The sequence below is a fragment of the Castor canadensis genome, chromosome 9 (genome assembly GCF_047511655.1).
Source record: "Castor canadensis chromosome 9, mCasCan1.hap1v2, whole genome shotgun sequence".
In the NCBI taxonomy this organism is placed as follows: domain Eukaryota; kingdom Metazoa; phylum Chordata; class Mammalia; order Rodentia; family Castoridae; genus Castor; species Castor canadensis.
This window is the reverse complement of record NC_133394.1, coordinates 33,050,735-33,068,616: the sequence shown is the minus strand read 5'-3', so window position 1 is coordinate 33,068,616 and position 17,882 is coordinate 33,050,735. Positions and strand designations below refer to the sequence as shown.

Here is a 17,882-nt window from a genome sequence, read left to right as displayed (position 1 = left end):
CAGGTAGAAGAGCCTGGAGTTGAATAATCAATAAACTGCTCTTCCTAGACTATTTTTATTTCTCTTCATTTTCAAAATTATTCTCATTTTAATTGATATCACTTCTTGGCCTTTTGGCTAAGATAAAGTATGAATAATACTAACATACCTTCTGAACTCTTTACCAAAAATGACAAATATTTAATGTATGTGTTATTCTCCTTCCTAAAGTCACAGATGGCATAGCTAAGTGATTTATCTTCTTTATTTCTGAGTCTGTGGCTTGACCTCACAGTCCTTCTAAACACAATGGTGATAGAACATGAAAAGAATCTATGAGACTTTCCTACTCCAAGCCATCTTTACTTGGGTTAATCCTTCCTGAGCACCAGAGTCATTCCATGGGATTGCCTGGCTGCTGATTTTATTCATGCTCATTTGTTCATAGTACTGATGTTAGATATTCAGTTTTGTGGAAAGTAAAGAAAGCTCTTGGTCCTCTCTTGCAACCATCATAAATCATGGGGTTAGGATAAGGAACTGTCTTGTTTAGCTCAAATCCTACCAGTACTTCGATTTATGTTATAGTCAGACTCTATCTAAGATAAGATGGTGTGGTCTCTGTGAGATATAAAGTCACATATTCACAGGTGTGAGCTTATTTCTCCATTTATAGAAATGGATATGGTCCAAGTAGAAAGAACCAAAAGCAGAGGCCTTGCAAAGGATCAGGGAAGTTGTAAGGCCTCAGGCAGGCATAGTGTGATATGTAGGGGATGTTGAAGGGAGACTCCCCACAATCCTTTCAGCAGGGAGTTTTTGGTAATGGCTGGGGCTTTCCATATCTCTACACTAAATGCCCACATTTACACAACTACAATTAAAGCTAAATGGTGAGGCCAGCTGCCTTAGGCTTTACAGAACAGACCTGGGTAAAGACAGAGACATAATATGTGCCCAGCTCACCAATCTGTCAATTAAAGATGGAACGAGAGCCAATATTCAACTAAAGAAAAATAGGGAGAAGAGAATTCTGTGGGAGTTAAAGACTAGGATAAACCTGTTCTTGGAGTCTGAGGAATGAGGAAAGAAGCTCTGGAAGACAGAAACAGAGAAAGACAGAGAAATAAACTCAGAGCTTCGGACACAGAATGGCACAAAGAGTTAGAAAAGAAAGTCAAACACTTGTGGGTAGAGAGATAGATAGAGATACAGACAGGCATGGTGGGGTATGCCTGCAATCACAATGCTAGAGAGGCTGAGGCAGGCAGATTGCAAATTTCAGGCCAGTCTGGGCCCCACATAGCAAGACCCTGTCTTATAAAAAGAAAAGGATAAAAATGAAAAAAAGAGACAAAGAAAGGCCCATACTTCATATAGATAGCCAGAAGCACATAGAACAGTTAGGAATAGTGACTTAGGGAATACTTATACAGGACAAAACAGTGACTCAGAAGACAGAGGCAAGAACCTATGAGGAAATCAGGATGCAGACACACAAAAAGAGACTCACAGAGCCTACTTGGATCAGCATATCCAGAGAAGTCAGAGACTTGGAGTGGCCTGAGGGACACAGCCACTCACTTGAGGGAAGGGTAAAAATTGTATTTTTACCACAACAAAGTCCTTCTGTTCAGTCCCCAAGGCAGAGAATGGTTGCCAGGACAAAAGACCATCATTGCTCCTCATGGGTTGCAAGAATTGATTGGTTTGAACTGGAGGAAAAATTTGCATGGATAAGAATCTGAGGGTGCCTAGCCTGGCTGAGCAGGGCTCAATAAGCAGAATTTCACTCAGGAAGACCCATCTCTGAGTGTAATCAAGTTGATCTGCAATAACTTTGATTGCTCTTATATCCTGTACTCCGTAAAGTGCTGGCTTGATGTTAATTGTCTTTGGACTGTCTCTGCCAGTGACAACTACCATCGTTATCCAGGAAAGAATCTCAAACTCTGGGGGATATAAAACCTATAGGAAGACCCTTGTTTCATGAGTTAGCTCTTCTCAGGTCCCTGGATCAGATGGCATCTCTAACCAACATCAATTTATTCTACCAGTAAAAAGCATTGGGCATAAGGGGACTGAGTGAGTTTGGGGTCATGAATGCAACTACACCACCAGGTTGGTGTGTTGGAGTGCTCGCTGGCTGAAGTCAGGAGAGTTCTTGTCTTGGCTTCCACTCAACTTAAGGCAAACTCAGCAAACACTTAAATATCTGCTTTTTGTCAAGTGGCAGGCTCAGGTGGAGAAGACAAACATGAACAATTTGCCTGAATAACCTGCTCCTGAGGAGTACACCTCTAAAAGGAGAGGTGAAGCAGGTGGCATAACCTTAGGACTGGCATCTACAAAGTGGCTTTAAGATAATCTGAGCAATCAACCCAAAACATATTAGCTATTGGTGGTGAGTCAGAACAATAAAACAGTAATATGTAACCCAGGTAGTTTAAGAAATTTACAGTAAAAGGACAAATGAAAAGATACTGGGAACATTAAGGTTTTCAAAATGCCTTGGATCCCATTCTAAAAAAAATCCACAAAGTAGTAGAACTAGTTTTATCTGGATGTGAATCACTTATTTTGCTCAATGGAATTACTGGCTTCCACCTTGTTCCTTCCTTGCTATTCCAGATCATCACTTTAAATCTCATTCATTAATCTATAAACTAAGTAGTTTTCTTGTCTCTGGGCAATTTCCACTCAGTATGCTCAACTGCCCAGTTACTCTAAAAACAAAACATGAGGACCATGTAATTCCATATTCCTACAAACGTTCAAAGATTCCATATTGTCTATTGACCAAATCTGTTTCTGGCCTTTTGGGATCTGGACTAACCTAACTATCCAAACTTTAACTTAGGGAAATTGGCTGGCCCAAGAAAGACCAGACCAGTACCTGCTTTGAGACAGAGAAGCAGATGATGGAAAATAATATCCTACCAGAAAGCAAGATCAAAAATATGCATAAATGTGCTCCCAATTCAACCTGTGTATATATGTACATATGTGCATGTGTTCACAGAAAAATATTTTTGTAAGATTGGAATGAATTTGAACAATGTCATTTTAGGTGGTAGAAAATGGCTGACATGTTCAGTGCTTTTCTTTATTTCTCCAATTTTCAATAACTCTTGTATATTACTATAATTTTAACTTTTTACTATGAAGGGAAGTAGTATAAAGAATGACCTCATTTAATTAGTACCCAAACAATAGTCTAAACAATGGCTATATTTAAATACTACCCATACTTTTGGTAGAATAATTTTTAACCTTTTGTCATATTTTTTCATTATATAGTTTTCAATAAATTACAGGTAAATAAATTACAGATGTCATGACAGTTTAACACTAAATTCAACATGTGTCTTTGCAGCATAACATTCTCTTATATAATTATAATAACACATATCAAAACAAATGATTATTGTTAGGTTTCTTTAAAGGTGTAAATATTTTTAAACAAGAGATAACACGGGAAAGCACTAGTGGGCAGGGCTCAGGAAGAGCCTGACCACAGAGAAAGTGGAAGTGGCTTAGTAACGGCCTGAGGACTCAGCAGCCTGGACTATTGTTGCTCAGGCAAGTCCAGAAGCATACAGTGACAGAATAGAATTTTTTATTTATGGCAATTACAAGGAGTTAAAAATTAACCCAGGCTTTAAAAACCAAATCCAATGGTTTGGTTATAAATGTATAACTTCACAAGAAAAACCAGGTAGATCCTTCTTATAGAGCTGGCCTGACTGAATGCTGGTCATCCAGATGGGTCCCAGGTGTGAAGCTGTATAAACTCTTTGTTTTCTGAATACTTATGTTTTGCCACTTTAACTCCTTAACTTGGGCCTTTTTTTTTTATATATATATATAATGTCATCTTTTCTGTTCTTTTTTTTTTGGGGGGCGTTACTGGGGATTGAACTCAGGGCCTCATACTTGCTAGGTAGACACTACCACTTGAGCCACTCCATCAGCTAGTGTCATCTTTTCTGACTACAACTGACAAACATCACATTGGTCTAAGGTCACCCTCTCCATTTCCAGTGATTTCCTTCCTTCCTGCCACGTGCTCTGTGTTTCCCCTCAGGCAACACAATGCAGCATGCTAACTATGCATGCAAGTGCATTCTGTCTCTGCACAGCCATTCTTCTTCATTTCAATATCCCCATGCTGCCTTGCACAGTGTCCTCATTCAACGGATGGATTTATGAATGAATGGAAGAGGAAGGAATGCAGCCAAGCAACTCCTCCCAATATGAAGAAACTGTAGGACAGATTTCCACGTGTAAGTAGAAGGAAGTCACGCACAGGAGGAACAGAAAAGCACAACTGAAGAGGAAGCTCAGGAGTTAAGGGTCAGTACCCTAGTTACATACTATCACACAGCCACAGAAGAATCACTTCCATTTTTAGAATCCAACGTTACAGAACTGTGCACAGAAGAGACACAAAGCTTTATTGCTCTGCTCGGTCTCATATCTCTGCAAACACTTGTGACTTAATACTTTTCTTAGCCTATTTAATGTTTTCTAGCCCAGAAAATTGAATTTATACAAAAATTCAATGAAGGTCCGATTAATTAAGATACTGGTCTGGCTTTAGGTACATGCATATGTATATTTATGTGAAGAATAGAAAGACTAATTCCTTTTATAGTAAACTTTGTCAGTTTATAGTAATCACTGAACTTTCTTTGCTTCCCTCAGTTAACATGAACACTAAAAAGCTGTACTTTAATAAAAAGAGAGAACTTTGATGAAAATTAGGAAGTTGCCTTGGTGGTTATGAATGAGGCCCCTGGAGTTGAACATTTTTACTAGCAAGAGCTCTGTCCTTTATGTTCTCATCTAAAATACAGATGACATTAGTAACAGTAGTAATGTGTGAATTGAATAAGTTCATGCATGCGAAGCGTAGAGGTGCTTGGTGCATGGTACGCATGCAATACTTCCTACTTGCATATTAGAACATATGCTTTGACCCATGGGCTCTGCAAAGCAGCACTGCACAGTGACACAGTGCAAGTGTATCAGCTCTGGGACAAGCTCCCTGGTATGCCTCTCAGCTCCACTGCTTAGGAAGTCTGGGACCTGGGTAGTGCACTGGACTTTGGTGAAGTCACTCGCTGCATCTATGATGTGAGGATGATAATACTTTACTGGAAGTGTTGCTGTAAAGGCAAACTGACATAATGCATATGGTTGGCATGGGATTGGTGCATAGATATAATAATGACTGTTGGAACAGGTGAGCAACGTGTGAAATAAGCATGCATGTTGAACCCAGATGTTCTGGAACTTCAGGCAACCTGATTTCTCTGACTCAAATCTCTTTATATAGAAGTCTAGAATATTAATGTCTTTGGACGACAGAGTGGTGTATGCAACATAGGTGCCTCCTAATGGGGACTCGTGTTGTTTGTGATCTCTTCTTCCCTGAGTCAGCAAACCACCAGCTGAGGGTGGATTCCTGGCAGCCACCTGGTTGGATGAACTGTGAGCCAAGAATGGTTGAACATTTTGAAATGGCTGGGAGGGAAAATAATATTTTGTGACACATGAAAATTATATGAAATTCACATTTCAGTGTCCGTAAATAGTATTTTGTGTGAACACTGCCAAGGTCACTTGTTTTGTGCTCTCTGGCAGTTTTTGCATAACAATGATAGATGTGAGCATTGTGGTAGAGATTGTAAAGCCTGCAAAGCCCAAAATATTTGTTAACTGGTCCTTAATAATAATAAAAAAAAGTTTGTCTAGCCTAGATGTACTCTAACTTTCTCTTATGTGTGAACATTAAGGGGTACAAATAAATAAAAAATATAAAGACCTTTTTTTAATTTAAATATTCAGAGCTAGCCAGGCAGATCAGGAGGATCTCAGTTATAGCCAGCCTGGGCAAATTAATTCGCAAGACCTTATTTCGAAAAAAAGCCTTCACAAATAATGGGCTGGTGGAGTGGCTAAGTTGTAGGCACTAAGTTCAAGCCCCAGTACTGCAATAAATAAATAAATATTCAGAGCTTAGAATCCTACTTTCTTGGCACTGGCCAACCCAGCCAAATATGGGCACTAAAAATGAGACCTGCTGAAACTATTCCAGGAATGGGGGGAGGGGGAGATAAAGGAGAATGGTGGAGAGGGTGAATTCAAGTAGGATATATTTGATATGTTGAAAGGAATTTTATAAAATGCCACAATGTTCTCTCACTCAGCACAAAGCACAACAATAAATAAAAAAAGTACTAAAACCTAAAAAAAAGTCTGACTAGAAAGCTTGAATATTTTAATTTTAAAATATTGTAAAATATTTTTACTATATCTATTCTGTGTCTACAGTTACATAAAACTATACTATTCCTACATTATCTTGTAGGAACCTTTGTTATAGCCAAAATATTGCTGGGGTTTTACTTCTATTTTTTATCTTGGTGGTACTAAAGTTTGAACACATGGCCTCACTCTTGCTAGTCAGGCTCTCTACCACTTGAGCCACTCCACCTGTTCAAGAAATTAGACATTCTGTGTTCACTACATATTTGAGGGGTTTTTTTTCATAATTTTTTTGGTAGTACTGGTGTTTGAACTCAGGGCCTCATGCCCTCATGCTTGCTATCCAGGCACTGTACCGCTTGAGTCACTCTACTAGCCCTGCTGGGGTTTTATTTTTTTATTATAAAATTTTTTATTAGGATATATTCATTATACAAGGGGGGATTCATAGTGACTGTTCCAATTAGGCTTATATTGTACATTGGTTAGATTACCCCCTTTCCTTCTTTCCCTTAAATCTCTCCCCACCCCACTTAAAGCAATTGCAAGAAGTTTCTTTGTTCTATTTCATATAAGTATAGTATATGAAGTCCATCAACCATATATGCTTACCTTAATTTCCTCCATTCCCTCTCCCCCTTCCACTTATTAACACCCAGACACACACTGTACCTATTTTAAAATAAAGATAAGACTTTATCTTTCATTATTAATATTTAAATTGATGTTCAAAGGGATTTCTCTATGTATCACTGCTGGAGTTTTAAATACTTAACTGATTAGTAATTCTGTACCAGTTTGTTACTAAGTTACTAGTTGTTTCATTTCCCTTCTCTTGAGTTTTGCTTTTTTTAAATAATAAATTATCAATTTTAATTCCAGTATCTGAAACTATGCAATAGGATGCATTATAAATTTCATAGTTCTGTTTTATAATTTCAATAAATTGAGATGCAATACCCCTTAGCAACTCAATACCAGGAACATACTTTTTAACTGCTTAAACACAATCCACAGAATTAAAAACATCCACAGTTATCAATGGTCAATTAAAAGTTTTACACTAATTTTTGATGCAATAGGGGACACTGAAGGTGATTTCATAGTTGTTCCCTATTGGGAAGGTTTCTTGAGTAGGTACGTAATTGGTCAAAGGTGGGTGTGGGGGGGTGAACCTCATTGATAGAAGGCTAACTTAGCATGCCTGGAATGCTGAAGGCCACAGGGCAACCTCCAATATCCACTAAACAAAACCAAAAACTAGCCCAAAACAAAACAAAGGTGGGTAACACCAGGACAAGACCAACAAGTGAAAATTCTACAACAGTTCTGCAGTTTCTACACTGTTTTGTCAGTTAAAACTGAATGATATGAGAATTATACTTACCTTATCTAGACACAAGCTATGCTATGAAAGCATATTTGCTTGCAAACATATAAAAATACTAACTAGTTTGATAAAAATTAATGTATGAAAGTGTATAGCAAAAACTTTTATCACCTGAGACCCTGGAAAGATCACATTTTATATTTCAGCAAACAAAAAGTTTTAATTTTTTTGACTCTCACACCTAGAAATACTTGAAAAGGAAGATAGATGGAAACAATTCACTCTTGCCCTTAGCATGGCTGTGAAAAGAGATTAATTTAAAAAAAAAATCAAGGACTTTGTGATGCCCGAGTTCAGGGTGAGTTCAAATACTTGGGCCATAGAGTTTATCTTGGAGAGGAGGAGCAATAACAATGGCTTATGGGTCGAGCAGTTTTTAACCCATAGGTTCAATAGACATTTTTGTGGGGTTTTTTTGGGACAGAGTTCACTGTGTGGCACAGGTAGGACTTGAACTCACAGTCCTTCCCTGACCTCCCAAGTGCTGGGATGATAGGTTTACACCAGCATACCTAACAACATTCTTAAAGATCGGCAAAAACTCACATTTAAAAATGTTCCTTATGTTTCTATATAGAGTAACAGTAGGTTATGTAATTTCAGAAGTCAAAAATTATAGCACAACCTAGGGCTTCATTTTGGCAAACAGTTTAGGTTCCAAAACTGATTCATCCTTATTGAAATGTAAACTCTTCAAAAGAGAATGTGTCTGTGAATTCAGACATTCATTTTAAAGGAATTAGATTATCTTTGAGTCAGCATCAATGTGTGCTTTAAGTGTATCTTGTAAAGACCCTTGTATTAACTTCATGAAAGGACTAACATGCTTCTTTGGTCATAGGCTAACACAGTGGTAAAACACAGTGACAAAGTCTTTGCCCAGAAAAATAGAGGGTTGCTGAAAGAGTAAGAAGAGATTAGGGCTTCTTCTTGCTCTTGGGAGCTAAAACCCAGGGATTTTTAGAAAAGGACAAAACATCAGCTTTTCTTATCATTTTCCTTCCACATTGGTTCTGGTGAAGAAGGACATTCCTGTTCTTGCCTTTCTGGGAAAGGTCACAGAAAGCTTTGTCTCTATTCATCCTAACCTTTGCTGACTGACATCTTCATGTATTGTCACTTTCAGCTGCCATGCCTTGGGTGATCCAGAGCTGCTTCATTATAGCTAAAGTCTTGGAAACTTACCACTACCTTTTACTCTGAGAACCTATCTTTGAAGCATAGATTTCTACAACACTATCCTGTGACTGAGAAGAGCCACAAGGAAGACTCCCTGGTCCTCCTACTCTGTTCTCTCCGGACTTGAAACTCTTGTCCTGTTGGATCCAAAATACCTACTGGTCACACATTTCACACTGCTTTGGGTAGAGCCCTCACTGGCTGGCCCAGGATTCGTTAGAGACTAGGACTGGGTAAACTGGGTGCCAGGGCCTACTAACCCTGCCACCTGCCCTATAGGGGACATGTATGGCAAGAGGGGTACTGGGGTCAATTTAGAGGATTTACATATTCCAGAGTCTGAAGGAAAAAAGAGACCAAAGAACTAACACTAACGTTCTGTAATCTAATGACTAAATTATTTATTGATACTATAAAAATATAAACACATCTTACCTAACTATGCAAATTACCTATTAAATATAATTTAGAAATTAGGTCATTAAAACCAGACACTTTTACCTCTCAATTACAGTAAATCAGTTGTTTTGTTTTGTATAAATCATACCTCACCAGAGTGGGTTAAAAGTTTGAAGAACAAATTTCATTTACATTAAGAATTCTTTGATGCCAGGTGCTAGTGGCTGATGCCTGTAATCCTAGCTACTTGGGTGGCAGAGATGAGGAGGATGGCGGCTTGAAGCCGGCTCAGTGAAATAGTTGGCGAGACCTTATCTCAGAAAACCCATCACAAATAAAAGGGCTGGCAGAGTGGCTCAAGTGGTACAGTGCCTGCCCAACAAGTGTGAGCCTTGAGTTCACACCCCAGAATTCTTTAAGTGGCAAGAAGTCATTGTTAAGGTTTTTAAATTATTACCTATAAAAAGCACATCATTGATGTGCTAGATGGGCAAGTACTGGCTCAAGATGATTATTAAATATTTAATTTGACAAGTATTTGTAAAGTCTTGGCAGCTTGAAATTGTCCATTCCTTCATAGGCAAATGGCATAAATTAGCATATGCCAGGGAAATAAATAAATCCTAGCCATCTAGGCTTCTTCCACTACAACCTCATCTCAGGTAGACCATTGAATATTTAGATAAACAATGCTCCATCAGAATATTTGCCGGGGGCAATCAAAATGTCCCGAAATAACAAACAAAATGCCGATATTTAATAGTGATTTTAAGATTCAGATACACACTTAACAGACTTAAAATTAATAAAGTCACACTCAGTGCTTTTAGTGAGTACATATTATATGCAATGATTCAACCTCAGTCTCACTTTGGAATCATGCAGAAAGTTTAAATGGACATTCTCACCCAAGAGGTACTGAAATCTTTTGTCTGGTGTATGGACTGGGCACCAGGAATTAGAAAAAATTTCTTGGGTTATTCTAGTGCACAGCAAAGGTTGAGAATCATGGTATAAAGCAGTTTCCCCAAATAACTGCTGGTCACCCATTCTTCTAGAAACCAAACTAATAAATTTCCAGGCCTTTGAAATAAAGAAGTCTAGACATAAGTACGCCATTTATTTTGGTAACTGTGGACTTTGTATTGAATGTAAATTCTTTGCATAGGAAGGAACGACAAGGAGTTTACCTGTAGTTGCTTTGACCTCTCTTGCCACTGCATTTGTATGGTGTACAGAGCATGATTTAGTCCCTCTTTGTCATGTAAGGGAGCCAACATGACTTAAGCACAGATCCTGGTTTCAGGATCTGTGAAACCAGATCTGTTTAATTAAATGGCCAGAATTGAATATTTCCTCTATCTCACTTCTCTTTTGGGAGATGATTGAGGAATATTCCCAGGAGTCTGAGAATATAGATAACAAAACAGGTGAAGCCTTAGAGTGTAACGAGTCAATAAGGCTCTAAGTAACAGGCAAAATCTAGCTTTAGTGCTTGGACTTTGTGGCACTAGAGGGGCCTTTTATCTCCTGCTTGGAATTCAATACAGAAGCATAGAAAGATTCTGGATTCTGCTTCCCTAATAAGGGGGTTTCCTTTATTGAAAATTCTAGCTGTTATATCTGATCTGTCATGTAAAGTACAGGTCAATTTTGAGACCTCAATTTTAAAAGCTAAAGCCAGTAGGAGTTACTGAGAATGTTTACAGTAATACAACACAGAAAGATACAATCTCTGCAATCTTTCCCTGGTTAAGAACAAAATTTCTGGCAGGTTGGAATCTCAGCTTTGCTATTTCATTGATGTGTGTCAGATAAGCAAGGTTTTCAAACCCATTTGGTGCTGTTTTTACCCTTTGTAAGAAGAAGATGACAGACAACTGGTCCCATGTCATCAGATTTTGAAGAGTTATAGCAGTTTATCCAGATGGATGGTCCAAGTTCACCTGTCTGCAAGCACCAGCGTCAAAAACAGCCTTGTTAAGGTATATTCCCAGGGCTTTAGGTGGACAGTTCAGTTTCTCTAGGAAATCCCCTTTTCCTCTCTTGTGTAACACTTGCTTCTTTTACTAAATATCCTGATAAATTGTGTCATTTGGTTTCTTCTTAAAGACAAGTTTCTGATGACTCTACCTATCTAAACTTACCTATTTGAGGTAGGAGTTTTATACTGTTTTTGAATTGTTGGTATTTAAAAGATGCAGCTGCCCCTCAGAGATGAATACATGCAAGAACTCAGAAATACAATGTCAGAAGAAAGACTATATAAGCCAGATTGCTGCAGAAACTTCCTCATTCTCTCTCTTTTGAAAAAGTCCCTCTCACTTACAGCAGTGTTGGTTTTCTGTTTTTACTACCGGCAACACAGCTTCGCAGTGTTTGAGAAACAGGGCAGTGCTCAAAACACTTTTACCCATATTTTTCATAAACCAGACCAGAATCAAAGAAACCAGGCAACATCAGTTGCTCTGACCCTTTTCTCAAAGAAAGTCCAACAATCGATTTTTATGATATTTTCTCAGTCTACCTGTTTTCACATCTGGAACAATCAGCTGTGTTTTACAATGAATTAGCACCCTCTCCCCCAAAGGAAGATCCCACATAGGCAAACATGAACAAAGTAGCCAGGACAGATCTGGACAGCAGAGAGAAGGGACATCGTGAAGATAGTCATTGATCAAAGTGAACCATCTAGGGGAGTGGGACATATGTTGACTCATGAAGCATTTTGATAAGGGGATCTACTCTCTTACCCCAAGTCCTGGAACAACTCAGCATCCCCATCCGATCTGCTCCACAGATCTGAGGGATCCTGGGCACTCATCTTCCTTGCTAGAAGTTCTGCTCTGCCCATTCGCACCCTTGGCGTCTGCCTGCTGAGCCTCTGGCAGATGCTGTGGGAAGAGTAGAGATGGCTCAGTTGCTCCTCACGCTCTCCTGTTTGACTCCTCAGTGAGGCAGGAGCCTGCTGTGGCTGTGAGTCTCCAACCAGCAAGGAAGTGAAACTGGTTTCTCCTCCCACTGACACACCACCCTGGCCCTGAGGCACTGGCAGGAGGGTTCTGTCAGTCAGCAAGTATGCAAACTTAGGTAGCTACCTCTGACTCCCACACTGCATCACCAACAGGCAGTTTCTGTGGAAGGAAATAGAGACCACCCACCTATTTGAACCTATTAGTTCAAATTCTTCCTAAGAGTGCTCTTAAGAACTCTCCCTAATGCTTTTAGAATCTGGTTTGTAGAGGAGAGTGCATGCACTCAGTTATCTACCTTCTTTCTGTCTCATACACAAATATAAGGAACTCTGAGGAAGGTCTGTAACAGGAACATCTTTAAAGCTGATAAAGAAATCAGAGTCAAATTTGACCATGAAGTGTGTTTATAGCATTGTCTCAATGCTTGTGTATAATTACTCAAGCTTTTCAACATACCCTTGATTTTTAGGTGGGAGACAATTATTGTTTCCTTGGTGGAAGAGGATTGGGTAAAAAGAAGGTAGGAAAAAGTGACAGAGGCCATTCTGGGGCCCTCCAAACGGGTCACGTCAGAGCTCACTGGGCTCATGTGTAGAGAATTCCATAAGGAAGTCCCAAAGGAAAACTGCAGTAACAGCCCTTGGAAAGTGGAACAAAGTGTAGCCATGAATGAATGCAGAACATATGTTGCATACTGCCTTGTCTGTGTGTACCTGCAGGAAAAAACTGTGCTCCAGATTCTCCCTCCACCTCCTGACCATCTAGGGATCACTAAGAGACTATAACTTGGTATTGTGAATTGTGGTTAGAATGAACAATTTCAGGGTTTACCCAGTGTATATTAAAGTTTGAAAAGGACTGCTTTATAGGACACCATGGCAGCAGAGCTGTTCCTAAAGGACTTAGATTCTTGCTAGAGGCTAATGTGTACCTGGCCTCATTCTGTCCTTAAGAATCTTCCCTTTGACCTCTGTTTCTCACAGTGTTTGAGGCCCTGGCTTACTCTGGTTGCCAGTAAGAAATTCCTAAGAGCCTAGAGACAGCCTGGAGGAGAGTAAGCCCTGCCAACACACACAGCTGATGGTACACTATTTAATGCTTTTTTGGCTACAGTTTTTGAAGAGGAGTGCAAGGTACATTTGAACAGAGAGACCAGGGCAGTTCAGAATGTGCACATGGGAGAGATAGCAGAACAGCCGGAGCACCAGGTTTCCTGTTCTCTTTCTGTGGCCCTTTGTTCAGTGTTTCAGTATCTATTTTGTTCCCACTTTAGCAAATTCTGGTTTTTCTTTTTCTTAATTTTTTTTTTGTGAGGGGTTGTAGGGAAGTGACAAGTTTGTTTTTTCCCTTTTCAATCTTCCTATCTTCTCCCTTTGTCATTTTGCTGTCCCTTCTGCCTATTGCCTTTTCTTTTGCTGTCGTCTTTCCATTTTGTCACATTTTTCCAGGGATTCATCTCCTGTCCCTCTATCTACACATTCTGAATTGGAGTGGTACTGTCTGTGGCAGTTTTGCTTGACAGTTTCAGCAAAATGTAGGACTCTCATAAAAATATTTGGTAATATTTACATTAACTTCTTCAGAATCTTTTCTTTTATTAAAGAGACTATTTTTTTTGCTTCCAACTACCTTTCACAGGTATATTTTTAAAAATTACACAATTCACATACTTATTTCAATAATTTCCTTTCAATGTTGCTGATTCACAACCCGGAGTTTTTTTCACACTGATGTTGGGCATAGAAATGGACACAGTCAAGCTAGTTTTTAACAATTTTGTAGGATCTTATCCTTTGTTGAACAAAATATTTTTCTGTAGTGTGGGGATCAAATCCAGGACCTCATACATGCTAAGCAAGCACACTACCACTTAGCCACATTTTACTTATCAAAAAATGTTTGGCTTTTATTGGGATGATCATCACATTCCAATCATTAATGTGATCTCAAACAGCAAAGAGAATTTTGAGACATATTTTGTACAGATTTGAACTTCATGAGAAGAAAACTTTTAATACTTGGCACCCTTCTAAAGAGAGCTATTGAAAAGAGACTACTTACAGTTGAAGACTTTGTTTGATCTTTTCCTAATTTATTTATCTCTACAGAAAGCACAAATATCATAATGTCTGCTTTTCACTTGGTCATTGACAATAGCAATCCTACTCACACTTTTATCAGAGGAATGGTTATTTGAGGCCCTGTGATTACTGTTTGTTGTTAACCAGGCATGACCTTTTCCTCTCCATCATTTATATAGGTAGAAAGTAAAGGAAAACCTTGGCTCAAGATTACCATGGACCAGAGTTACCATAGCTCAAGGTTGATGGACACTGTGTTACTCAGTCTTTTATCACTAAGAAAATAATTTAAAGAAGAAAACATTTATTTTTACTCATGGTTTCAAGGGTTTCAGTTTATGTTCAGCTGGCTCTACTACTTTGGACTGATGTGAGACAGAACATCATGGCAGTGGGAGTGTGTAGAAGAGGAGGCTGCTTACCTCATGGCCTCCAAGAAGCAAAATGAGAAGACAGGAAGGGACCAGGGCCAAGATTTGCCCTTCAAAGACACACCCCCAAGTGATGTAGCTACTGGAGCTAGGGCCCACCTTCCACTTCCCAGTAGTCCATTCAGATTCTACCACTTCCTAGTAGTCCATTCAGATTTTGAATCTGTTAATGGACTAACCCATTCATTAGGCCTTCATCCTCATGATCCAGTTGTGTCTGGAAATGCCCTCACAAACACACCCAGAGGTGTGGTTTACCAATCTCCTAAGCATCTCTTAATCCAATTAAGTTGACAAGATTTATCATTACAGGAATTTACTCCACTTTCCACTGTCTATTTTCCCCACCATGAAAAAGTTGAAATCTTCATTTCATATTGAGTTGGAATAGGGAAATAGTAGACAAAGAAATAACTACCCATCATTTTTCACTGAAGGACAGCTCTTCAAAAGAAGGGCTTCCATTTCTCTTCTTAATTCTGTGTGAGCCTTATAACTACCACATTTCTTTTTAAAAAATATGCAATTACAGTTTTACTTTAAATCACCCCTTTTGTGCCCTCTGCAGCAATTGTATGTTCACCAAATACAATATCTCAAAGGTTAAGTCAGTTCATGTCATCTTGTGTTCATATGAGCAGTCCAAACTTTGATGTTGGATAAGGCCATCTGTCTATAACTATAACTCACCAATTTTAAGGTGCAAATTCACCCTAAAATCTTCCTTTCCTGCAAAAGCAGGAAACTGGAAACAGAAATAAAGGCAGCTTCTTCAGAGGGGGAAAAGAAAGACATATACACTTTGGATTTCACCTTCCCAATACATCCTTTTAGAAATGGTATAATGGGCTGAATGTTTGTATCCCTCCCCAACTAAAATTCAAATGTTGAAATCTTAACCCCCATTGTGATGGTACTAGAAAGTGAAGTCTTTGGGAGATGGTTAGGTCATGAATGTGGAGCCTTTATTAATGGGATTAGGGCCCTAAGAAGAGATCCAAAGAATTCTCTTGCCCTCTTCCTTCCAGGTGAGGAACTAATGAGAAATCATCAGAGTACAACCTGAAAAGGGGTCCTAATCAGAACCTGACCATGTTGGCACACTGGTGTTGGACTTTCAGCCTCTGGAATTATGAGAATGAAATTTCTGTTATTTATAATAAGCTACCTAGTCCATGGAACTTCATAATGGCAGGTCAAACTTGATGAGACACATGGTTTCAAAGATGATTTAAAATCCCAGAAATCAAAGCTCAGTAAACCCCTTGGTGTGAACTCCCAGATGCTCAGTAAATATTTCATAAAGGTTAATTTTAATCACTGAGAAATAAGAGACAGTCAAGTGGAGATGCCAGCCAGGCAAATGGATATCCAAGTGGTGGTGAGAGGCCCTTTGAGCCCCTGTGGGTCACAAGTGGTCACATGCTCTTCCATACCCAGTCACCTCATTGTGCTGGCTGCTGTTCTCATCATTCTTCTTGGGAGCCATTCTACTTGCTTTAGGTCCATTTCTCTTCTGCTATGCCATTCAGACCATATGGTATGCTGAGCTACCCTTGATCTCTGACATGTGATCTGGTGTCTACTTCGGTGCTGCTGTACGCGGAATCCCTCCACCACTTTCTTTTACATTCCTCACCATTTAATGGATCTGTACCAGGCTGCTATGGTTAACATTCTGTCTATTCGGAATCATTGGTTCTTTTGAGGTTCAAAGCTCTTTGATAGTTAGCCAGTCTGCTCTGTATAGTCCTTGTTTTTCTCCAGATCTCTATGCCTACTCATTATGAGGGGGCACAACTGGGAATTGTTCCACTGCTGGAAGTGACTCATTTTTTTGAAGTTAGAGAGTTATAACCATATCCAGACAACTTTAGTAAAGGCCCTCTAGGGAGTTGGGCTAGGCTATATTTGAGAATTTTCTTTTATCCTATCCAGAACTACTTGTTAGGTCCAATTGTTGAGTAGTACAGATAATATCAGATTCCTTCCTTACTTAGAAGGTTTTCTCTTAATATGATTTTAAGTAAACAGAATTCTGCTGAATTCTTCAGACCATCAGTAATGTCTGTGTATGTCTAAGTCCCAACTTCAGACTGGAACTCTGAAATTCTATGCACAAGGAATGGGTCTAACTAGGCATGGAGTGGGGACTGAGGAAGAGAAGGTTTAAAAGCGATGCCTCCAAATTCTACACTGTATCTTCAGCTTCAGCACAACTCAAAAACCACTTCTGAGAAGGTATTTGGCCATATTATTTCCTTTCTTTTCCCCCAAAGTGGACTAGAATTAAGATCAGCTTAATTTCAGTCTAGTAAATGCATTTGTACACCTTCTCCTTTTGTTTAGAATGTCCTTTACTTATGCTCTACCTGACTAACTGTTTTCATTTCCAAGTCTCAGCACAAGTTTAACCTCTTTTTGAGATATGTCCTGCCTCCGTAGACTGGGTTATGTGACTTTCCATGTGACTAAGCATCTTTACTGCCATACAGTACTTTTCATATCTTGCTCACGTCATATTTGCCACTGTTTTGAGATGAAACTTTTTTCTTGATGCATCGATGGAACTTCATTTATTAGAAAGAGCATTGAGGAGAGCATGTTTCTATTTTGTTTTATTTGTGTGATACTGTGAATTGGATCCAAAGCCTCATACTTGTCCCCAGCCCTTACGCTTTTGTTTTGTTTTTGAGATAGGGACTTGCTAACTCTGACTGGGCTGCCCTCAAACTCATGATCCTCCTTTCTTGGCCTCCTGAGAAAGTGGGATTACAAGTGTTCCTGATGATGTCTTGTTTATATTCCTTCCTCTCCATGCAGACATGAATCCTTATGAAATCCATGGTAGATACTCTTATCTGAGCCTCTGACTAAAAGTCTAAAGTTGGGCTATTTTTTTATTTTGGCTGTATATTAGTTTAGCTCTTCTGAAAAGTATATGTTAAGATAGAATTTAAAGTACAGGGGATTTATTGGGTGGAATTGTCCGTGAAGATAGAGGAGAGATGGTGAATAGTAGACAAGGAGAGTCTCAGATCCAGTTTTGTGCGGTGTGTCCATTGGGCTATAGCTGATGCTACCATAACAAAAAAACAGATCAATAAGAAAAAAGTATTGACAAATTTATTTATTGAAGTTTTATATAACATTGGAGCCTTCAGAGCTAAATAGC

General features: G+C 39.0%; 1 protein-coding gene across 1 annotated transcript in view; it reads right to left on the bottom strand.

The window, feature by feature from the left end:
* The window catches only part of Dapp1 (dual adaptor of phosphotyrosine and 3-phosphoinositides 1), a 50,134-nt gene extending 37,915 nt beyond the window's left edge, over positions 1-12,219 (bottom strand). The window contains exon 1 of the mRNA XM_020180998.2: positions 11,974-12,219. Within this exon, the coding sequence (XP_020036587.1) occupies positions 11,974-12,074 (101 nt within the window). The 5' untranslated portion in view covers positions 12,075-12,219. The remainder of the gene's footprint in view (positions 1-11,973) is intronic.
* Between the last annotated feature and the right edge of the window lie 5,663 nt (positions 12,220-17,882).